This window comes from Natrix helvetica (genome assembly GCF_964273705.1).
Source record: "Natrix helvetica genome assembly, chromosome: 1".
Taxonomy (NCBI): domain Eukaryota; kingdom Metazoa; phylum Chordata; class Lepidosauria; order Squamata; family Natricidae; genus Natrix; species Natrix helvetica.
The window spans coordinates 244,754,158-244,779,680 of record NC_138548.1 but is presented as its reverse complement, the minus strand read 5'-3'; the positions used below and the strand labels follow the sequence as shown (position 1 = coordinate 244,779,680).

The 25,523-nt window shown below is 39.1% G+C and overlaps 1 protein-coding gene across 3 annotated transcripts in view; it reads left to right on the top strand.

Annotated features, from left to right (window-relative positions):
* CACNA1G (calcium voltage-gated channel subunit alpha1 G) overlaps positions 1-25,523 on the top strand; it is a 466,079-nt gene that overhangs the window by 235,070 nt on the left and 205,486 nt on the right. For all 3 annotated transcript variants that reach the window (XM_081937178.1, XM_081937177.1, XM_081937176.1), the window contains exons 4-7: positions 7,188-7,285; positions 12,955-13,114; positions 17,182-17,473; positions 18,487-18,579. In XM_081937178.1, the coding sequence (XP_081793304.1) occupies positions 7,188-7,285; positions 12,955-13,114; positions 17,182-17,473; positions 18,487-18,579 (643 nt within the window). The remainder of the gene's footprint in view (positions 1-7,187; positions 7,286-12,954; positions 13,115-17,181; positions 17,474-18,486; positions 18,580-25,523) is intronic.

Below are 25,523 nucleotides of genomic sequence, written 5' to 3'. Positions count from 1 at the left end.
GAGCAAACAAGCACACTGGAAAGCTGTATATATTTCCCGTATGTATAACAATTGTAACTCAGTTTCTCAGACGAGTGTGGGCCCAAATGTAACTGAAGCATTACTAATCTGTTCGCGTTATCCATTCTGATTCTTAATATGGAGCTATTAATTGTGACAAGTGATTTTGTGGTGTCTGTTCATTTAGCTGTGAATTATCAGTTCAGCAGTCCACATGACTCCCGACCTTAGTGCTGGTTAACATTAGAAGCCTCAGTAAAAGACTGGTTAATACTGGATGCTTCAGGAAAAGGAGCAATTGTGCAGAGATTGATGTCCTTTGTTTTCTGCTTCTCAATCCCATCCTGTGCTTCTAATGTCTAAAGGTGTGTGCCTGAATAACAGTAGAATCACGGTTTCATTTTATCTCATACCTGCTGTTCACTAGAACAGTGAGGTGAAGCAGTAGGAGATTATGGAATAACAAATTTCATTTGTCTTTGGAGATGTATATAATTAGTTTTTAAATATGGTGTTCAAATGATTTTATCCTTTAAGTTGTGTAGAGGATTGTTCAATGTAACATTGATTCCTAATATATATAAAGCAGAGGTGGAATTCCTCCCGTTTTGGATTGGTTCAGCCGAATAGGTAGTAACTCAGCCGCCCATGGACCCAAACCAGTTCTATTATCAGTGGCACCATCTTGATTTTTGGTTCTGCGCATGCACAGAAAATCTCCATTGCACAAGTGTAATTTTTCCCCCTTTTCTAACATTTTTGGTGTAAATGCGTATGTACACCCAAACCTTTTTTGCACTGAACCAGCAATAATGCTGGTAGCCACCCACCCCTGATATAAAGATTGTTGATAGAAGGGAAAATCTGAAGCACATATTAATTCTAGAAGGGCACATCACAGCCTAGCATAACTCAATGTTCTCTTGGATTCAGAATTGAGCTGGAAAACAGCCTTGTCTGAGCCCCTGAGCAGCCTCTGCCAGTCAGTATAGAGCTGGATAGGTGGGATGTAAAACACATGCTGATAGGCTACCTGTGCTTGGAGCTAAACTCTTGTGTTTGGTAAATCTTATTCACAATTCAGTGCATTTGATTGTCCTCTCTAGAAACAATGGATTGTAGTAAAGACCTTTCTAGACAGGAAGATGCCCCAAACTCTATGGCCTCCCCAAGATACACAAAGAAGGAACACCACTCAGACCCATAGTCAGCTCCATAGGCTCACCTCTACAGAATCTTGCCACATTCTTCGCCAAACAACTCCAACCCTATGCAGAATCCATCACCTCACATGTACAAAATTCACTCCACTTCATAGAAACAATAAAGAAACAAAATCTACGGTATAACCCAGCGACCTACTCTTGAGTTTCGATGTCATATCCCTCTTCACCCAAGTGCCTATAAAAGAAGCCTTGACAGCTATCCAGAACAAACACAACCCCCCTAAACACATCCTGGACCTGACCAACCACTGCCTAACCAACACATACTTCATTCATAATGGACGTATTAATCTCCAATGGATTCCAAAGAAAAAACAATTACCAACCTAATCCAAAGGGAGACGCCCCCAAAAAACCAAGACACAGAACAGGACAATGGTATCGCCCTCCTCCCTTACATCAAAGGCACCACAGGTAAAATCAGCAAAATTCTCCACAAACACAATATCAAGACAGCCTTCAACACTGACCAAAAAATAGCCAACATCTTAAGAAATCCCAAAGACAAAATCCAGCTAGAAAACCAAGGAGTCTATGAAATACCATGCAAAACCTGCCCGGCAATATACATAGGAGAAACAAACAGGAGACAAGAACGCAGTAAGAAAAAAAGAAAAAACTTCCACCCTTTTCCAGCCCTTAAAGCTACAGGACATAAAATTAATTTTGAAGGAACCGGGTTAATCTCCAAAACAGAACACTTCAATAAGAGAATAATTATGGAAACTATCGAAATAGAGAAACACCCCCACAACATGAATAAAGATGACGATACCTCCCGCCTACCAGACATCTGGAAACCAGCCCTAGTAAACAAACAAGCCCCACCCACCACCCAGGCCATTACAATACGAAAGAACAATAGACACACAGCCAGCACCAATCAGTATTGTGTCACAACCCCTGGTATGCCCAGATATGGGAGGGAGCATACTGCTTCCCTTTCCCTTTTCTGCTCACCCTAAGAGCCATTCAGGCAGAAAGTATTTTTTTTTTATGTTGTCTTGTTACATTTGTGTTGCATTTGTGCTGATAAATAAATAAAGGGAGACTAGTATAGATCTATTTCAAGCTATTTAGCTCTCATCAGCTACCCATACCCTTACTTGTTTATTTGTTAGCACAAATACAACACAAATGTAACAAGGCAACATAAAAAAATGGCTTTCTGCCTGGATGGCTCCTAGGGTGAGCTGAAAGACAGAAAAGGGAAGCAGTGTGCTCCCTCCCATGTTTGGGCATACCAGGGGTTGTGACACAACACATACCTATTTCCCTGGCTTAGCTGATAAAGGAGGAGAGCCTGTGGCTTAGTGGCTAATACAACTGTAATACAGGTTCAGTTCCCAGTAAGGGTATGGCTAGTTGATGAGAGCTAAATAGCTTGAAATAGATCTATACTAGTCTCCCTTTATTTATTTATTTATTTATCAGCACAAATGAAACACACACACACACACACACACACACACACACACATCTTCCTAACCTTAGAAATGAGATTGCCAAAAGCCTGCTGCTCAAAGGAAAGTATTTCATTTCTACTTCGTACATAAAGCTCCAGCCTTATGTTCATGATGGTTTAAATTGGTCTTTTCCAAGCATCCCCTGCACCGCCACCAAAATAGAAAAGGAGGTCCGTGGGCCTGCATCCAAACCCCTTTGAAGGAATAAATCAAGGCTAGGCTTAGATTCCAATCCAATTTCTTCCCATTTGATCGCTTACATCCTACCAGGGCATACATAATACTTCAGTTCAGGGAGCCATCTTGTGGCTAACTCATACAAAACAAGTCCATGTATACCCAATAATAACCTCTCCCGCTTTCATCCGTGTAGAGTGACTTCACTGTCTTGGGCAGCAGAGTGAGACGGGGGGGAGGGGGGGACAACACGATGGTCATAAGAATTCCAGCTAGTGGAGGTGCTCAGTATTAGTTCTTTAAGCTTTGTTAACTTGATGCATCTTCTCATTCTGAAAAATGCATGTATATACTGTTAATAATTGAAAAACAATGTTAAATATAACATTATAAATAAGTATTGGAATAATCAAGAATGGGGATTGCAAGTAGAGTTTTTGAAAAGTCCCCCGATGCCACTGTCATTTCCAATCCTTTTGCTCTCCTTATAGAGATGTGAGATCTTTTTTGGGCAGGAGGAACATCTTTGCCCATTGCCAGAGGGGCAACCACAGAAAGATTTGGGGGTTTCAGGACTACAGAATAATGGCAACCTTTTTGTCAGTGTTGGTATCAAGCCCTTTTCTGAATTCTCATCTTTCTAACTTCTCCTTACAGCAGTTTTTATTCACATGCCCTAAGTAGTTTCCAGTCAGCACAAAGTGAACCGTTCTAATTTGTGTTTGTGTGCAACTGTTTAGTGATGCTTTAAGAGTTTTCTTGGCAAGATTTTGGAAGTGGTTGCCATTGGCTCTTTCCTGGGATTGAGAGAGAGAGAATGACCCAAGGTCACACAGTTGGCTTTGTGCCTAAGCGGGGAATAGAACTCAACACTTTCCGGGTTTCTAGCTAGATGCCTTAATCACTACACTGAGCTGGCTCTTCCGAAATCTCGCTGGGGGGTGGGGGGACCTGCAGGAATTAGTCCAGGCAGTTCCTAGGAGTCAAGGCTAGCTCAAAGGCACATCAACATCATATCCCAATTTAAATCCATCTAGCCACTCCACGGCACTTGATGAAATAAGCTGTACTCACAAGAACCTATGCCTTATAATAAAATTTGGTATTTAGAAAAGATGTTACTAAACTCCTGGTGATTTGGGGCTGCCATAGAGTAACATGGTTTTCCTCCTATAATGCTATAATGTTTGCCATGCCATGAGTTTTCTTTTATCCTTCCAAATTATGTTGCTGTCCCCCATCAAGCACTGGTATGTGCTTGGTGATATAACACATAGTTAAGTTTATTTTATTGATTAGCCCTTGGGCCATATCAAAGTGCAAAGTTCCAGAAATGGGACACTGACTATGAATGGTGGCTGTCCTATGGTTCTCTGATGATCTCCTTTCAACCTCCCACTTGCAAGGTCATCTATGGAGATTCTCAGTCTTCCAGGTTATGGTTGTCTCAAAGGTGCTTTTTTTTCAAGAGGCAACTGGACTTTTCTGGTTTTTCTTTGAAGACGTTTTGCTTCTCATCCAAGAGCTGAAGAAGCTTCGTGGATGAGAAATGTAACATCTTCAGAGAAGTTGCCTCTTGAAGAAAGGACCTATGGGACTTCTGCAAAGTCCTTGTCATGGCAAAAATTCTCCGTTTCCTGGAGCTTGACTGAGGTTACAGCACCGTTACAGAAAAGTATAGGAAGCTGCATTATTTCAAGCCATGCCTATCTAGTTCAGCACTACCTATACACTGACAGGCAGCAGCTCTTCAGGAGCCCTTCTTAGCTCTATGTGGGGAAACTGGAGATTAAACGTGGAACTTTTGCAGATACTTTTGCACTAGGTTATGGTAGCTTTAATCTAGTGGCTCTGTCCTAGTTGTATTTGTAGCTGTGCTCTTTAATAGTGCATACATTATGGGTTGAATTTTTAAAGCAGGATTTGGGAACTGTCTGCATTAGAAAAATACAGCTTCAGCATTTCAGGTATTAAAAGGCTGCAGTTTCCATCAACCTGTTAGCTGCCTCTGTTAGCTGGAAGTGTTAGGAGACCATCAAAGCATCTCAGGGCAGTCCCTGGTGGTGAGATCCATTTCTCATTGCAATGATTCAGAACTACTATTATATTTAATTGTGCAGCTCTATCTTTAAATAACTCTTAAAATGTGCTTCCCAAATAGCAGGAACTGTGCTTGAGCAAAGGAGACATGGTAAATTACATGGAGTTTTTTAATACATTTCATGATGTAACAGGGAGATTATGTTATGAAGGCAGATAAAGTTGTACCTTGTGGCATCTTCCAGAATCATGGCGTGAAAGTGTTTAGCTGTTCACCATAAATTATTTTTTCAGTTACATAGCAGTAACAAAAATTATACACCATCATATCTAAAGGACTGTGATTTTTAAGTTATTTCAGAAACCATTTTCCTTACTGGAGCACCAGGAAAAAATACTAGCAATTACATCTGTACAGCTTTCCCAACTAAAATGTATCTGATCATAGCTTATCCTCCTTATTATAGAACTTTGAATGTTTGTTGCTAATGTAGACAGGCAGGGCGGTGGCTGCTGAATTCAAAGAGGAGAATAGAAGGAATAGTCTCCCTAAGTATCTTCTTTCTTTGAATCCGGATACTCTTCGCAGTGATGCAGAAGTTCTTGGTTCTTAACTTTTCTAAGAGACTTGAAAAAGAATAATGGAACCTGGAAAATGATTGGAGTTCTAGATTGGTACTGTAAAGATACAGGCGTAAGTCTACAGTCAGTCATGGAATTCATGTCTTTGGATTAGTAACTTTGTTTTGGATAAAATTGGGAAAGACCTCCCTGTGGGTTGCCTGGAACTCTCAGAGCAATTACAAAATATAAATGAGGTTGTTGCTATTTTATTCTGTATTATCAGCCTACCTGAAGCTTTATAGCTTTAGTACAGCCTTCAAAGACAGACAGTGGGCCCTATCACAGGAGTGAGAGGGTGGGAGGAAAGAATGGAGGCAAATGAAGGGCTGTATGGGCTATAGAGTGGACTATTAGATACACACTTTGAAGGACTATGAGGATGGATTTGAGGAAGGTTTAGGACAACTCACTGCAGCCAATTCGCTATAGCCAAATTGCCACAGCCAAATCCCAGTGGGGACAACTCATTATGATCAACTTGCCACCGGACCATTGAAAGCTGTATTAATAATTTCATTCAGCAACTTTTATTATTGGTGACCATGTTTTCATTGAAATTATTGTAAGTCTTGTATTTCTGAATTGACTTTCTTTATTTGTTTTATTATTAGCCATGGTTCTGTTGAAATTAATGTAACTTTTGTATTTGTTGACTTGTCCTATGATAAGTTGTCCCACGGTGAGTTGGCTGTAGCAAGTTTGCTATGGAGAGTTAGCCATGGTGAGTTGGCCACGGGAAGTTGTCCCATTCTATTTGAGGAAAGGAAGAGAAAGAGCATCTCCTACACATCCAGGTGGAGTGTCTTCTTGCACCAGAAACAAAATGAAAGGAGTGATGAGTGGAGCAGAGGTTTTTGTTTTGTGGAAAGAAAGGAAGTCACAAAGAAAGAAGTAATAAGCACAAACAAAATCTACAAGTTGGAAAACTGTGAATCACTTTGTAAAGAAGACAGAACACCAGATGGAGAAGGGAATGAGAAGCCAGGAAAAGGATCTGAAGCAAAGAAATAAACTAAATGGTTTGGACAGTGGAATTTTGAATAGAAGTGCAGATGAATGCAAACCGAGTAATGAAAGAATGCTCCCCAATTATTGCTTTAAGAGGAGTCTGCAGGCTGACAGCAAATAGCACTTATGTAAACATGATTCCATGGGATAATTCATATTTCTACGAATACTCTGCTCCAAGATAGGCCATAAATGGAGACTTCGTTGTATAGATCCTATACCTTGGATCACTTTTGGATAGTTCCCATATGCTGGAAACAAAATTCAAATTTGAAAGCTTTAGTTATTTTATATTGATTTCATGTTATGTGGACAAATTTCTCCATTCTGACAAGTACAATAAACTTTGGGAAACTTCACTTATCGCCTAGAAAACAACCAAAATAAAGACTAGGAAACACTTTACAAAATAGCTTTGATTCACAAACTTAAATGTGCAAGTGACTCATAAATGAATTCCTCTAGGAATATTCCTTGATGGGGAGAAGTCCAATAGTGAGTTGTTGTTGTTTTTAAAAAATCACCATATATGTATATTCGGTTTGGATGCTTCATCTGGTTTTTTTTTCCCCTGCAGAATTCTGAAATGTTTCCTCTATTTATGAGATATACATATAATATATTTGCATATATACTTATTTTGCAGCATGCTGGAATACTCTTTGGACTTGCAGAATGTCAGTTTCTCAGCTGTTCGGACAGTCAGGGTACTCCGGCCTTTGAGAGCCATTAACAGAGTTCCTAGTAAGTTGAACCTCTTTTCTCCCTTCTCCCCCGCCCTTTGGTAATAGTTCATCATTTCTGATAATGAGGAATCAAAATAATAAATTGGAGATCTTACATATTTTCTGAAATTGCATTGAACATGCTCCTTTCTGTCCCTTCGGCACATCAATTATCGGGCTGTTTTCCAGACCATTATGAATGAATAACCCAGTTTGTTCCCTTTTGATGAATTGTCCTTCCATTTCAGCCATCCCCTCAGAAAATGAGGGATTTATTTGTTTATCAGATTTATACACCGCCCAACTCACTACCTAAAGGACTCTGAGTGGTTATTATGTGATTATGATCAAACACAGAATGAACAGTTCATATTTTGTTTCCAAAAGTGTTTTCCTTTTTTGTGTTTTGCTTCTCTTTCTGAAGTGTTGTTTTTTGTTAAAGTCTCATGTGAATCAATTATTCAACTTGTTTCATTTTTACCATTCATTCCCTTAATTTGGAGACATTAGTGGTTTGTGATGGAAAAGGATGGATGAGTTATTAGACACAATATTGGCATGAGGACATGTATGGATATAGTTATGGAAGGGTGCTTTCTTCCACTAGCATTAAATAACTTGCAGAGGATGATAAACAACAAATCCTCTTCCTTAAGTTGCCAGATGCGCCTTAATTTAAGGCAATATGTCTTTACAACATCACAGATTGTTGGGCATTAGATTCTATCCATTTCAGAACCAGTTGTTTTTCTGGAGCCCCTGTTTTCTAATTCCTATCTTCAGCTATGCACTGTGTCTTTATACCTTATGCCCACATTGCTTTTGATATGATCCTTTTCATCTTCAACTTTCTGGGAAGAATGAGTTCTCCAGAAATAATGAAACATTTAATCCTATCAAAACAGTATGGAAAATAATGGATACAGTTATTTGTTTTAAAGAATTGGTTTATCGGGAGGAAAAAGAAGAGATTTGCGACTCTTGGCCTTCTCCACTTGGGCTGTAGGTTCAGTGTCCATCTTCAGACCACTTACTAGAATTTGTTCTTTTTCCTCAATGGTGGAAGAGTTTTCTCCCAAACTGGATTAGAGGACTTCCAATGTCCCTCCCAACTCTGTTATTCTGTCATTCCTAGATTTGAATGGCTATTTTATTTAAGTATGGTACACACACACACACAGAGAGAGAGAGAGAGAGAGAGAGAGAGAGAGAGAGAGAGAGAGAGAGAGAGAGAGAGAGAGAGAGAGAGAGAAGTTTAAATTAGGAAAAATAGTTTTTCAAGGTCAGATACCCATTTGGTAATAAATCATAACAGTAAAGCCAGAAGTATGGAATGGTAGTGGTCTTACTAGGATCGGAGAGACACAGGTGACAGAAGCTCACTGGATAATCATACAGATCATTACCTCAAACTATCTCACAAAGTTGTTAATGTGGGGAGAAATTGGAGGTCTTCCTGAGTTGCGGGAGAAAAGGCAAGAACATCAATATAAACCACAAAGAAACCTGAATTTATTGTACATCTATAATGCCTATGCATATAAGGGAGCTCCAGAGGCTTTTGTTTTAACATTTGCATTTTGACAGTTTATATCTTGGACTCCTTTGTATATCTGAAAGTCAAATGTTGATTGCAGCACCCTGATTGCAAACTATTGGTCAGATGTTTTAGGAAAGTAGTTTCTATTTTCTATTTCAGGGATTCTCCAATTGTGGGTTCTTAAACCACCACCCACAAGTAACCCTGTCCCCCAGTGGGATCTTGAGCACTTGGATCATTTTTTTTAACTGATCACAGTGGAAACACTGTCAGAACCTGCTCCTAGTTTGAATGGGCAAACTTGAAGTGAACTCACCTACGTAAAGCAGGGAGCAACTCCTGGAGTGATTTTAAAGGATGCCTAACTTGTGGGTCTAGTTGTCTGTCAAAATCACTGCCAAGCACAATATAACAGTGGGTGATAAATGGTCTCTTACGAGCTCATGACTACCAAGGTGGCTTGTAACAGTGCTTGCAACTGTATTCGTGTACTTGGGTAGTCCTTCAAGTCTCTGCAGAAATGTATATCTTAGTGATGTTCATTTATTATAAATCTCTAGACTTTCAAAATGGAAATGTTATGAAAAATGAAAAAGTTAAGCATGATCAATCTGATAAAAGTCATGTTAAGCCAAAAAAAGTATGATGGGTGCTACATAACTACTACTACGCTGTGCGTTTTTTTTCTTTCACAACTTTAACCCTAATGAAGTCATTACTTCTGAAGGCATACAATAATGTATTTATTGTTGTAGTGGAGAACACCTGTTCTTTTTCATATACCTTATGGGTTTTCCCCCCTAAACAAACGCAAGAGGTTGTTTGAATTAGTTATGGCAAGGCAATCATATTAGTTGAAAGTTCAAAGCATGTGAAATCTGATGCATCTAATTCAGTAGAGTGCCTAAATAAAAGTCAAAATTCCATCCTGCCCCTGCATGTAATAGCATAAGTAGGTGCAAAGCTCTGTAGCACAGAAGACCCATCTGTTTGAATTTGTCTGTTACCTTGACAACACGAGAAATTCTGACCTGGATCCATCTGTCAGAACCTGGAAGTTCCTAGGCTACATTTGCTTTTCTAATCTTGTTAAATTAAACTTAATCTACCAGGATGTTCCCTGTTATTGTTGCTGCTGCTTTTATCGTTTTATGATACAGGCACTTCCGTTGAAACATTCTCTCCCCCCCCCACCCCCCCATCAAGCAGAATAGATACAAGGCTGGATGTATCTGCCTCTATCTAACTGGGGATATAATTTGCTTCATACATTTGCAAATCCCAGGTAATTTATCTTTGATCCTACACAGCAGAGCTGAGACTGCCCGGGAAGCAAAATGAGGAAAAGTCAGAATCACAAATAAATGTACAGACTTAAGGAAGGTCATCAGGTGATGCACTTCAGAGGCTGCTTTGTTACCCAGAGAAAAACCAGAAAAATCTTATAAAGTTTTGAATATTTGCAATCGGAGTAGAGTCAGTATGGGTTGGGAAATGTTAATGTATTGAGAAACAAAAACATAAAGAGGTTTTATAAATACACAGGTGGGGGAGCATTCAACTTTTAGGATTTCTTCTTTGTCAGGTGCCTGTAATTCTTACTGACTTATGAGCAGTAAGAATACAAAGACTGATAGGCAGTGAGATAGAATCTTTCGCCTCTAAAAGTTTTGCCTGTAAATGGAGCAAGATATTAACAAGAAGGTAAGCAAGTAACAGGGAATGGTAGCTGAGTTAAAAGAATGGACAGAATGCAGAAGGAAAACCCTAACATGTTTCTGTACACAGACAGACATAGTAGTTTCCTTACTGATTAAAATATAATATTTGATGTAAATGTGTGCGCCCACTCACCCACAATATATACAACCATAAATAAAAATGTATACATAAACACACATAATTGTGAAGAGTCCAGTCTAATAATATATACCGTAGTATTTCGGTGCTGTCCTGAAGATGACTGAGGTAGAGTTCAATATTCCATGTCATTGTTATGTAGCTTGAAATCTGACTGTTAGTATGAACTCTGTTTTGGTTGTATAGCCTGCAAAGGCATGAGTGAACTCTGCTGGAGAGCAGGCTACAGAAGTATCCATGACGGGCTGAATACAAAGATTAACTGATGCATGCTTTCTCTAGAAAAGCAAAATCTGAAGAGTAATTTGGGGATGGAGGCACTTTTCTTAAATGTATGAAGTGAGGTAGGGATCTTTTCCATTTGTGTTTCATCAATGGAAACCCTTGGAAACTTAACAGCAATGTCGATCCCTTTACAAACGACAGTGTTCCCAAATAACTCTTGTGATTAAATGACATTGATTGTATAATTAATTGGTAATTCCACAAAGTGCTAATGAGGAGAAAAGGGGGATCTATAAAAAAAAGCTTAGAAGAAAATGCCAGATTAGAATGAAATAGATTATTGAGAATCTATTTACAACCATAGTCTAAAACTTCCAAATAATTAGAGCAATTTAGACATAATCATGAGTACAATAACTTTTGTAGGTCTCTAAATCCCCTTTGGAACTAAACAGCAAACTGTAGTCTAATGGGAGAGAGGACATAAAAGAACATTAGGCTTCAATTTTTTAAGAGCAGGGATGATTATGTCATCTGTTGAGTGTCCACGATGATCAATGAGCTTTTGGTTACAGATGGGGCAGAATGCCATGAATTCTTATTTTAATAGGAACTTGCCAGGTTTGCATCTCCTGAATGAATATTTGGATCTGAATGCAGTTATCCTTTAATATCTACATTTCTCAGAGCTTTTCATTCATATGAAATGCATATACTAAATGTGCACAAAAATATGAAGAATGGGGTTTTAAAGTATATGAAAAAGCATTACATTCAGGAAACCCGCTTACTAAAAATACAATATTAGACAACATCACATACAAAATGTATAGTTTACAGACAGATCTTCTCAAAAAAGCTGGACATAGATGAAGAAGATGGAATTGATTTATAGCAATAGCAATATCACTTAGATTTATATATCACTTCATAGGGCTTTTACAGCTCTCTCTAAACAGTTTACAGAGTCAGCATATTGCCCCCAACAATCTGTGTGTCCTCATTTTACCGACCTCGGAAGGATGGAAGGCTGAGTCAGCCTTGAACCAGTGAGATTTGAACTCCCGAACTGCAGCTGGCAGTCAGCTGACGTAGCCTGCAGTACTGCACTCTAACCACTGTGCCACCTCGGCTCTATTTATAAGAGGAAAAATTTAAAACTGAAGGAAATTAAATTGATTATCTACCCCTGTGAAAAATGAATAAGAGGGTGCCAACATGTTTTCGATAAGCAAACTGAAAGTCAAAGTACAAATATTATAAAACAGATTTAGCATTACAGCTAGTTAAAGATTTGTGTCAAAGCTCAATATGTTTTAAAGTTAAAGTCAATGGTGTTCTCCGCCAATAAATGCACAGCACTGCATAAATCATGCTCCATAAATTTAAGTATGACATTTTATTGGTGGCTTTTTTCTGATACCTTTATTTTATACTGTGGCTGTTAATCAAGTGTAAGAAGGTGTATTTCTTTAAAAAAAGAAGCAGCAATAAAGTTACTTCTATCAGGATTCCTCCACACTGAGGTGTAACTCGGGATTTCTTTGGATCTGTGCGGGTACTCATGGTGAGCTCCTGTGCTTCAGAATTGTCCATCATGCTGACTGTGCATTTTCTTTTTTTAAGAGGTAAAGACAGTGGGTTACTTCCCTACATATTCTAGGGTGGTATGTTTCCATATGTCTTCAGTGATTGATATATGTTGCTGAGCCCACAGGACCACACCAACTGTCAACCTTTGACTCTTACCATACCTGATTAGATTAGCATTGATTAATTGGAATATGTTGTTAGGAAGAAATCTAGAGAGATCGCATTGCAAAACAGCCTTTCCATGTTGACGTCTTAAAATTATGTGACAACCCCACCCCACCCCGAATTCCCAGCCTGTTCTGGGAACTGCTGCCCTGACACATTGAAAAGAGTCCAAATTGAAGGGAAAAAAAAACCTCCTGTAGCATGTATGGTTCTTAACTCTAATATCCTTCTGTTAGTTGGAACAAGGATGTGCTAACGCAGTAGAACTTCTCATCCTAAAATAGGGCTTTTATTTGCTTTCTTAGGTATGCGCATCCTGGTCACCCTGCTTCTGGACACACTTCCTATGTTGGGGAATGTCCTCCTTCTCTGTTTCTTTGTCTTCTTCATCTTTGGTATTGTTGGGGTCCAGCTTTGGGCAGGGCTACTTAGGAACCGCTGCTTTCTACCTGAAAACTTCAGTCTGTAAGTATGAATGAGGTAGGCTTGCACAGGTTCTTTGTACGTGCCGAGGGGTTTCAATAAATCAAAATAGTCGTTTCCGTATGCACCGCAATAATCATACATAGCGTATGAGTATCTCTGCTTGGTGTTGTAACAGAACTGGAAATTCTCTAGCAAAGTCATAAGAAGCAACACAAGTATCTAAAATCCTCACTAACCAGGGACGTGCGGTCAGGGGAGGCAAGGGAGGCACAGCCTCACCTCTCTTCATGAAATAATAGTATATAATATTATATACTATATATACTATATATATATATATATATATATATATATATATATATATATATATATATATATATATATATATATATATATATATATATATATATATATATATATATAATATTATAATATTATATACATCCATCCGGCCGCGACCGGGAGCTGCGGAGGCAGAAATGTTGTTGGCGCTCCCGGATGATGAAGCCACGAAAGCGACTGGGGGAAGGTTCTCGTCGTTCCCCAGTCGCTTTCGTGGCTTCGTCATCCGGGAGCGCCGACAACATTTCTGCCTCCGCAGCTCCCGGGTGCGGCCGGACGGATGTAGCCAGAGCGACACCGAGGCGGTCCAGGCAGACAAAAGAGCGAGTGAGTGAGCGATGGAGGATCAGGCAGCCTGATCCTCGGTCGGTCGCCCACCGGACTGCCTCAGCGCCACTCTGGCTACCTCCGTCCGTCTGCGCCCACGAGCTGCGGAGGCAAAAATGTTGTCGGCGCTCCCAGATGACGAAGCCACGAAAGCGACTGGGGAACGATGAGAACCTTTCTGCCTCTGCTGGACTTGCGCAAAGTCCAGCAGAGGCAGGAAGGTTCTCGTCGTTCCCCAGTCGCTTTCGAGGACTGCGGAGCGCGAGCCAGTGGAGCACGCTCAGGAAGGCGGGGAATGGGATCATGTGTGCTGGAGGCTGAGGCAGCCTCCGCCTCCAGCACACATGGTCCCATTCCCTGCCTTCCTGATGATGTCACCAGCCTCACCAGCCATAAACCTCACCGCACGTCACTGTCAGTAACATAACACTTTTTTCAGAATGTGTCCCATTGCCATGGCTGATAGCTGCCAGCAGCGATGATAGAAATGTCCTCTTTCGCTCAAAATATTATAGGACATGGAATAAATTTTATGAATGGATAGAGACAAGAGGTAGAAACGAGAGGGAAGTTGGCGAATGTCAATAACTGTTAGTATTGAAAATAAAGATGCTATAGAATTATGGATATAATATGGAAACATTTTTGTTTATTATATCCATAATTGTAAATAGGCTAATGTAAGTAGAAATTTAGTTAAAACTCATTTTCTTTTCTTTTTTTCCCATTGGTTGCATTATTATAATTACTGTAAATATATTAATGTTATAGTTATTAACTTGTTAAGTATGTTAAGATTTGTTGTTGATTTTTCTTTGGCTTTGCTTTATTTGTAACTGTTACCCTGACATGGCACTGACTTCTCAATAAAGAAAAGGAAATAAAAAGAAATGGAAAAAAGAAAAGAAATGTCCTCTTTCAAGTATGTCCATCGGCAGTCACAATACTCCAAGAAGGGAGAATCAGCTACTAAATTGCAACTCTCCAACAACCAGCAACCAAAGCTCTGACGGCCATTACAAATGAAGGGGTAATTTCCCACTTCCGACTAAATGGAAGAGGAGAGCTGGAGAACAGCAATTGATGAGATTTGGCTCAGGAAAGAATTTGATTCAATTCAGTCAGAGATAACAGGAATGAGGCAGGAAGAAGAATCCAGTCTTATCAAGATTCAGTTCCTCATCTTTGCTAATGGGGTGAAAATAATCCCAGAGAAGTATGGAAGAAGTCATTATTAATAATGCTGGCACAGTATAATGAAACCAAGCTTTGAAGGAATTACAGACTTCTCTCCTGATTTATGGTTGCATACATCATGTGATATCTTTTCAATGTAGCTAAAACTATGTATACACAACAAAATGTTTAATGCACATATAGCTACGTATGAATGCAAAATGTGATTTTGTACTGTTTTTGGAGAATTCTTCATTCTGAATCTGAAAGATGTGTTGTGTTGAATTCGGTGCTGTTTATGTGTAACCACTAATTGTGCAGTGGGGTGTCATTATGATTCTTAAGACTGAATGTTAAGTACCTAACATATAGAGTATCTTGTTAATATCTGAACAGTCTAAGCAAGTTTCAGCATAGAAACATTCATTCAAAGCTCGTGAAAATTCTTCAGTGCCCTCTAATTCTTGGGTTATCAACACAACTGAAATTTATGAGAAACTTATCATAAAATTTTTAAAAAGTTAAAAGATTTTTTCTTTGGAAGTTGGATGTTTCCCCCCCCCCCTTTGAGTTCATTTGCTGGGAAGAGAGAACAGTTAAGTTTCAGTAACATAAAATCCCTCTAAATAAATTGGCAACAAACCAAAATCAGTTCTGATCAAGTCGACCCCACCCACCCACCCTCGCCTCCATGCAGCTACTGCTCTGAGTGAAAGATCAGGCATCTGGCAGTGCTAACAGCTGATTGGTTGTCCTGCCTGACAGTTCCGTATAAATAGCTGTCAGGCAGGAAAATGCTGAACCCTTTTGCTCTGTATATAGTTGCCTTGCTGTTGTTAAATAAAGCGGTTGTTAGTTTCCTCAGATCGTGTCCTGCCTCATCCTTCGGCCAATATTCTACAGGCAGCACCTTTTCTGACTAATAAATTTGATCAAAAGACATTTGCGAGCTGTTGCTCAGATGCACAGAGTGACTAAACAGATGTAAGATTTCAGTTGGGATGAACCAAAGGGAAGGGAGGGGAAGAAAGTTGATTATGCAATTACAGAGGAGTCAGATTTCACCATTGTGAACATCCATTGTGTTTGGTGAGACCTTTTGAGATTGTCTAAAACCTTTTCCTGTGTGTGAGTTCAGAAGTCTCCATTTTAGAAAAGCAAGTCTTGATTTTCTAAAATGGACAGTTTGAGGTCTTCAGTAGAATGTCCCAATGGATATTATCTGATTGATAATACTTTGCTCTTGTTCCGAGTCCTGACATTCATTAATAGTTTGGATAAATATCCTTTGGTTTTTCTTAATTATCTGTTTGGGGCCACAATAAACTAACATGGCTTTCCTTGTATGTAGTCTGAGTGAAGGGTGAAAGGCTGAATGGAGGGTGAGGGATAGCTAAGTTTCAAATGGTATTCAAACCAACAATCCAAGAATGACCCTGGCTAAACCTCTCCTAAATTTTGCTTTGAAAGCTTTTCTATGACCTGAATGCATTAGGAAAGTGAAATGTGCCTTCCCCCTCCCTAAGAAAAATATGCATGAAAGTATCCTCAAGATGAATTAATTTATTATGGAATAAACTTTGGTGGATCATAGCTTGCTTTATATTGGCCATTGCAGTTTGGTAAATTGCAAGTTGTCCACCAAGCCAGTTTATTTAGAGTTATGATTGTTTTCCACTTTTTTTCCTTACTGACGTACTTAGTAATTATGTAAATAGCAAGGTGGGTGTTTATTAGATTCTGCCTTCCTTTGAAGTGTTTTTTATGTTTTTCATAATCCATTAAGAAATAACAGCAGATGTATGGGACTGAAGCTGTACATGCACCCTATCTAGTATCACATCTTACCTCAGATAACAACCAGCACAAATTATTTGAGGGAAAGAGACAACTTGGAGTGATGTATTTATCCGACATCATTTTTTAGCTTCAAAACATCAGTAGTTTAGAGACATTTTTAAAAAAATGAATTGCCATTCCTGGCAATCAGAGTGCTCCCACCTACAATTAATTTCTCTGATTGCTTGCTCTGAACTCAATTATCCTATTGGCCCCTGTAACATCTCTGAGCCATTAGTTCCTTGTATTGCTCCGTTGACTGCATGAATTTTGCTCTGTTTCATTTTCATACTGTTGCTTTGTAAGAATAACTGATTATTCCCCACTTTCTTTTTCACTGTGAAAAGAACATTCCATCTTTACTTCATCCCCAACCAGTGTGATTTTGGTTCTGTAACCATCCGTGTGTCTCTTCCTTCCAGGCCTTACACATTGGAGCTGGAATCCTACTATCAGACAGAGAATGAAGATGAAAGCCCTTTTATCTGCTCCCAGCCTCGAGAAAATGGGATGCGGGATTGCCGCAGCGTTCCCATTCGGAGGGAGGAAGGCCTGGTGTGTACCCTGAACTATTATTCCTACAACGACACCAGCAACACCTCTTGTGTCAACTGGAACCAATATTACACAAATTGTTCTGCCGGGGAGCACAACCCTTTCAAAGGAGCTATCAATTTTGATAACATTGGATATGCATGGATTGCGATATTTCAGGTGAATCAAAAGGACTTAATTTCGTGATCTCGTGCTGCTGCAGCAACTGGAAAAATGAAGTTTGTGTTTATTTTTGTTCAGAAGTGCATTTATTTTTCAAATCTGAACCAAGTAATTAAATAGCTGAGAATCTGCAAGTCCTGCTTTTACTGTAATAAATATAGGTTCTATGGGTACCAAATGTGCACGTGGTTTTTTTATTTGTTTGTTATTATTCTCCATTAAATTATGTCAATTTATAGTATTGTGTTATTTTTTTTAATGCAAAGATTGAATATTATTATTATTATTATTATTTATTAGCGTTTATATACCGCCCTCTCTCCCGAAAGGGACTCGGGGCGGTGTACAGTCCGTATCAAAACACAACAAATTAAAACATAGTAATAACTACATAAATACATGTATGAGAGGAGGATAAAATATGCCAAACTGTACAGCTAAATAAATAAATCGATACAAAAGTTTAAAATCCCAATGTCATATCAAGTTAAATTTAAAACACTATCCCTCTAAAAACCAGTAAGAATGTGTATGCCAGGAGGTAGACGTTATAAATTATGCCAGAGTAGGGTAATTGGGTAATTATGCCAGAATAGGGTAATTGGGAGCCCTAGAATCAGTCAGTGCATCCCTTGGTCTTGTTTAAGGTGGTCTTTTACAAGTTACCTGTTTAGACCCTTGGTACAAATTTTCTGACCCTTCCCCATAACTAGTACTTTGGGGAAGACCTAAAAGAAGTAAGGAAAAAATGTGAAAGAATATGAAAGAAAAGGATGATAGTTATCACATCCACCTGGCCCACCATACTACTTGATTTAGCCTTGTCTACCAAGTAGCATCAACCGATTACTCTGAGAGAATGTGACCCTCAATATGGACAAATTGTCTTGTAGGTTACTTCAAAATTCCATAGCTATTTTGTTAGATGTCTACCGTTCCTTGCCCTTCACAGCCCTGCAGTCATCAAGATGAGCTAACCAATGACTTCCTTTTCTTTTGCCTTATCACAGGTCATCACCCTGGAGGGCTGGGTAGATATCATGTACTTCGTCATGGATGCTCATTCCTTCTACAACTTCATCTATTTCATTCTCCTGATCATTGTGAGTTTTGTCTCCAGTTGTGTCAATCAGAAGCATTAAACCTAGATTTCCACTGAGGAAAAGTCATATTGGGGTGCATGGAAGGACTGATGATAGGATTTATTATTAGAGCCTCCCAAAACAGGGTAGCCAGATAAAAAAGAAAACTAGATCTCATGTGCTTTTTGCATTTGCAAGGTGACATTGAAATCACTTAGAAAAAAATCTAGTCAGTGATACTGGTTTCCTCACTGTTTACTACTCATGCTTTCTGCTCTACATTTTTACTTTAGTAAGCAAATGTTGAAAAAAGAGAACTAACTTTAAAAGTTAGCATACATGATTTTGATCTATGGTGACAAAGACAAATGAAAATAATTTGATCTTATATTGGCTTTTATGTTGAAGAAACCTGCTGACCATGATATTTTTCCTCTTGTTTTGGTAGTCTCAAACAACCTCTACACTTTCCTTATAATATACATAACAGATTTAATAACAGCTGCTTAGATTTTGTCTCTTTCTGCCTTACCCCAATATTTGTCAAGATTATAAAAAGCTTGTATGTCAGGGGGAAAATGGAGAACAAAGTTATGGCAAATAGTATTCAGACAGGCAAGATATAGGAGTAAACCTCAGATACATTCATATTAACCTACATGGGTAGTAATTATTTAGGATCTGTTTTTGAATTGTGTTTTTTTTTAATCCGACAATAATCAGTATCATTCGTACTCTGGGCCATTGCAGATGCAGACAAGATTGTTAGATCATCTGTGGTTCTCTAAGACATGGACATAGATTAGAATCTATAGCTGAAGCTGTGGGGCCACAGGTGATCTCTTTCAGCATTTGGAAATCACCAACAATTGTTACTGAGGGTAAAATTATTACATGCATGATTGCATATAAATTGAATGAAATCACATTTAATCCTGCCCCACCAATTTGAAGTAATACCTCAGCAAAGATGCAGATGCTGTGTAAACCGATGGTGGGTAAAATTACAAACTGTAAATAAAACAGAAAAATTAATAATTTCTAGAATGCTGGCTTGAGGACTTTGAGATAATTATTTACAGAGCATTAAAGAACATTGCAACTATTTGTACGCTTTAATGAGGAAGAATAAATGTGAAACAGGTGTCAGGAATGTAGACACTGTTTTGGGCCATTAAGACCACTTTTCAGAAAGCAGAGTTCAGATAAATCCTCCTAGGGAAGGACTAGATGTACAGGATTAGAGGTAATACTAGATTAAATTTAGAGACCACAAGTTTAACTCTTTCATGCCTATGTTAAATTTAGAGTAAGTGTAATGAGCCACAAGTGCAGAGGTGGGTTGCTCCCAGTTCAGCCCGGATTGGGCAAACCAGTAGTAGCAGGGGTGGGAGGCTCCGCCAATCCACCCGGATGCTTCTGCATAGAAGTGGCATGCAAGCGTGCATAAGCAAACCAGTAGTAAAAAAAATGGAAACCCACCACTGCACAAGAGTAAGCAGAATCTGTAACATGTAGCATAATCAAACCAAAAGCCTAAAAAATCCTAAGTTTTTCAGGGTCTGGATCATATTTATCTATTATTTATAAGAAGTATGTTCTCCAGGAACCTTCAATCCTATTCTACAAATAAGACATGCAAGCAAATAAAAAGGAGAAGCAAATAGGATTAAACCCATATTTCAGAAAGCTCAAAAATAAAGAAGACTCTGGCCAGAGACCAAAAGACAGTAATGCTTTTGTATCCGGTGAAACATGATGTAGAGCAGGGCTGTCAAACTCACATCGTCATGGTGGCATCATGTGATGTATCAGGACTTCCTCCCTTCGCTAAACCGGGAGTGGGTGTGGCCAGTGTGACGCATCCGGCCAAGGGTTTGGCAGCCCTGATGGATGTAGAGTGTACCATAATGATAGCTCTTCCACTGAGACAAGGTTTTGTTTTGTTTTGTGTATTGTTTTGTATTGTTTTGTTTTGCTTCTGATTCTCATCTGGCAAAAGCTCCATTGGAGGCCTTCAGCTGAAGCTCTTAAGGTGTAAGCTTATACATAGGAGATAAATGTTATTTCATGCTTCTAGGTCTTAAATCATGAATGCTATAAGGCCAAAGGCAGTACCTGGAATCTAAGCATAGAAATGGACTGAAGGCTGGGAGCAGTTGGTCTAAGACAGATATCATCATGTCCTGGTTGAGTAAAAAATGTAGAACTTAGATTCTGCACTAACTGCAGTTTCAACACCTTCAATATACTTTAAAGATCTAGTGCATTACAGTCATTTTACCTGGGGTTTACTAGCATATGAATAAAAGAAGCTGGTCTTATATATGGTAGAGTACCCAACTTCGCAGCTGGCAGGCCTTTGATAACCGATTGAATTAAAAGTGATTTTTTTTCCCCAAACACAAATCTTCCCAAGTTCTCTTTAACAAACTTGATTAAGATGAAAGCAAGAGTGTTCCAAACATTTCAGAAAACTGAACTCTTGAGTTTGGAACCAACATGTAGTATTTATGTCTGCACGAAGGTGGAAATATTCTGAAACTTTTTCTCACAGCCCCATAATATACCCAAGAAGAGGTGAGTTTTCTCCTCTGATAAAGGGGAAATCTGCAGTTGTGAGTGAGGTACACAATGGTTACTTGAACCCTTTTCAATCCTCAAACTATTTTTTATATCAATGCTGCCTGACTATGCAGTCCTAGGAAAAGACTGTATGCCAGTGATGGCTAACCTTTTTGCCATCGCATGCCAAAAGCAAGGGGAGCGGGGGGTGGGGGGTGTTGAGCGCATATGTGCCCACACCCATAATTCTATGTGCTCTCCCCTTGCGCATGTGTATGCAACTTCTCCCCGGCGCTCCCCCCGCTTTTGGCACGCAATGGCACAGTGGACCTGTTTTTCACCCTCCCCAGGCTCCAGACTCTTTCTAGGAGCCTGGGGAGGGTGAAAAAGGCCTCCCGCCCTGGAGAGCGAAAACGGCCCATTTACAAACTGTTGGACCGGAAGGCGTGTTTTTCACTGTCCCCAGGCTCCATACCCTTTCTAGGAGCCTGGGGAGGACGAAAACGGCTCTCCCTTCCCCCTCGGAGGCCCACCGGTGGCCAAAGGCAGCCTGATTCCCGACTTCTGATGGGCCCAGAAGGCCTGAAAATCAGCTGGCGGAGCTGAGCTCGCATGCTTACTGATATGGCTCCATGTACCACCTGTGGCATGCATGCCATAGGTTTGCCATCATGGCTCTAGACTCTTGTTCCTTTTTTGCCACCCAAAGATTTTTGTTTGAGAGTGAGTTTCACACAGGTATGGGATTCTACCAGTTCGGACTGGTGCAGGTGAAGCGGTAGCTCCGACTATCAGCTGGGCCTGCCCACATGCCCCTGCACTATACTCACCTATATTCCCTTTTCTGAAGCACAGCTGACAGGATTGCTGTGCCTCAGCTGTATTCCTCTCCCACAGTAATGTGGAAGGTGATTTCTCTGTAAACGGTGCACATGGGAGAACCGGTTGTTAAACTGGTAGGATCCCGCCCCTGCTTTCACATACCACTCTGTTATGTCCATGAGGGGTCTTTGGTGCTCTATGAGCTTGGTTGTTTTCTTGCAGATGTTTCATTACCCAAACTAAGTATTATCATCAGTTTTAACCCTGAGCTACAAATGTTCTGCTTTCTTAATTATGTCCATTTGCATTGCCTCAGTTTACAAATGTATGTACTCATGCTATAATCACAACAAGGATATTACACCAATAGATTACATCTGCCGTTGAAAACGGTTTTGGTTTTTTTTGGAACATTAGATTTTTACAAAAAGTGCTGGGCAAAAAGAACAAGAGCTTCCATGGATGGGGAACCTCCTAGTTAAGTAGACTGGCTAGGGCGGCATCCACACAAGCCCAAGAAGTAGCAAATAGCAAAATTAGCATCATGATGTAAGCTGTGTCCCTTTTTAAAATACATGCATTGGGATGATTCCCCCCCCCCCCCATTCTGACAAAACTGGTGGATTCTGTAGATTCTGTAGATTCTGAAGCAATGGGTGGAAACTAATCAAGGAGAAAAGCAACTTAGAATTGAGGAGAAATTTCCTGACAGTGAGAACAATTAATCAGTGGAACAACTTGCCTCCAGAAGTTGTGAATGCCCCAACGCTGGAAGTCTTTAAGAAGATGTTGGATAGCTATTTGTCTGAAACGGTATAGGGTTTCCTGCCTAGGCAGGGGGTTGGATTAGAAGACCTCCAAGGTCCCTTCCAACTCTGCTATTGTATTGTATTGTTTTGCTTCTGAAAAGCCTCCAAAAAGGAGAACGATGCCTCCTCCCCCCCCCTTCTGAGGTTAACCAGAAAGAAGGCCACAGAATGATAGATGGCTCAGCAATTTCTGCCTTCTGAGATGGCCTGAGTAGATACTAAATTTGTAGAATTGAGGTAGCTCAAAGAACCAGTTGTAGGCTGCTTTTTGAGATCTTCAGACTGAATAGCCATCGGGCTACATAAAATGCAGCCTAATGAAGAGAGCCTGTTTTGGAGTAAAAGTCACTCTTCAACTGCAGGCAGCTGCTGCCTGTTAAGTGCCAGCTAACAAAGGAAGGGAAGTATCTGCCTTGAAAACACTTCAAGTGAATACGTTTAGGAGAGGGGGGGAAACCCTACTTAATTGTGATAAGTACAAATACAGACTACCAAGACATCTTTTGAAGTCAAAACAATATTTATTGAGCTGCATTGTCATTGGTGGAATGAGGAAGGGGTGGGGAGGGGGGTTGAGATGAAGATGCCTGGATATCTTGATATGAAAGGAAGGACGAGAAGAAGGGCAGGGAATATCATTGGGTGCCTCTCCCATAAACAATGATGGCCGTGATCTTGGAGTGAGTTTGCAGGAGGTTTTCTCAAGCTGGTTAAAGTCAGTCACTTCTATATGGTGATTTTTGTAGGCAAGATGTCTGGAGAGAAAGAAATCCTACAAAAAAACAATATACTTTCTATTCAAATAGACACTTATCATTCTTTAGAATCAATATGATTTGGGCCTCAATGGATTTATTTGGTAATGTACAAGAAGTGGAAATTGAAATAAGTACTTGGGCGGACCATAACCCAATTATAATTAAATGGAGAGGTCAAAGAACAAGATCATTAAACAATGCAATATTGAAAGAGAAAGACTTTGTACAGAAAATGGAAAAAGAATTGGCTTTCTTTTTTAAAGAAAATAAAAAAGAAGATACATCCATGCAGAATCTTTGGGACACAATGAAGGCCTTTTCTAGAGGTCTGATAATAGACTATACAAGAATGAGAAACTTAAACGAAGACAAACATGTAAAGATTTAGAAAAAGATTATATGACACTGGAAAAAGAGCTACAAAATCTCCACAAAAGAAAGAGATTAAAATAAAAATGGATACAATTAAACACAAAATGGATTTACTGGAAAAGGAGGAATTGGCACAAAAAATTAGAAGCGCTAAACAGAATTACTTTGAAAATGCAAATAAACCAGGCAGATGGTTGGCATATAAACTGAGAAAGGAGAGAGAGGTAAAGAAAATACAACAACTAAAAGATGAACAAGGACAAATGCACTATGGAAATGCTGAAAAGAAGAAAATCATACAAGACTATTATGCCAAGTTGTATGAACAAGAGAATATAGAAGAGGGAGGAGTCAAGCAATACTTAAAGGGCGCCAATCTCCCCTGGATACCAAATGATATTAGAACTATACTAGAAGGTAAAATAACAATGATGGAGCTAACTGAAGCTCTTAAAAGACAAAATAATGGGAAGGCCCCAGGACTGGATGGTCTACCAGTGGAATTTTACAAAACACTAGAGGAATCCTTGTCTCTTTCCCTTTTAGAAGTTATGAATGAAATAATGGTTGAAAGTAAAATACCTAACTCATTGTTAGAAGCATATATCACATTGCTACCTAAAGAGGAGGCAGACCTTACGCAAATTAAGAATTATAAACCAATCTCCTTGCTAAACTCAGACTATAAGTTATTTGCATCTATACTGGCAGAGAGACTTAAAAAATATCTAAATGGGTTTATCCACCCAGATAAAAATGGTTTTTTTACCAAAGAGACAAATTAAGGATAACATAAGAATAATTTTGGATATCTTGGAATACTATGAGGCTCATTCTGTAAAGCAAATGGCCTTGATGTTTCTTGATGTGCAGAAGGCTTTCAATAATGTGAACTGGTGATTCATGATACAACAAATGGAACAAATGAACTTTGGTAAGAATTTTATTCAAGCTATACAAATGGTATATCACAAGCAAACAGCTAAGATAATGATAAATGAAGAATTGACAGATTCTATTGAAATAAAGAGAGGTACGAGATAAGGCTGCTCATTATCACTGTTACTTTTTGTCTTAATGCTAGAAGTTTAAATAGAAAGATCAGAGAAGAGGAAGGAATAAAGGAAATGACAATTAAAAAAGAAGAATATAAGTTGCAAGCATTTGCAGATGATTTAGTTTTCATTCTTGGGGAGCCACTTGAATCTGCACCTAAATTGATAGAAAGAATTGAGGAGTATGGAAAAGTAGCAGCCTTGAAAATAAATTAAGCTAAAACAAAGATCTTGATAAAGAACATACTATCAAAACAAAAAGAAGAATTGGCAGAAATCTTGGAGATGCAAGTTATGAACAAGGTCAAATACTTGAGGATTTTTTTAACAGCTAGATGTAGTACTCTCAAAGAGGATAACTATCTTAGATTGAAGTACCAAATTGCAACGGACTTGATGAAATGGGAAAATCTACAATCAATGATTGGGAGGATCTCAACAATTAAAATGAACATTCTACCTAGAATCTTATACTTGTTCCAGACAATCCCAATTAGGTGGGGGAAAGACTATTTTGAAGATCTAAATAAAATGGTGCTGAAATTTATATGGCAGGGGGGAAAAGCAAGAATAAAACTTAAAGT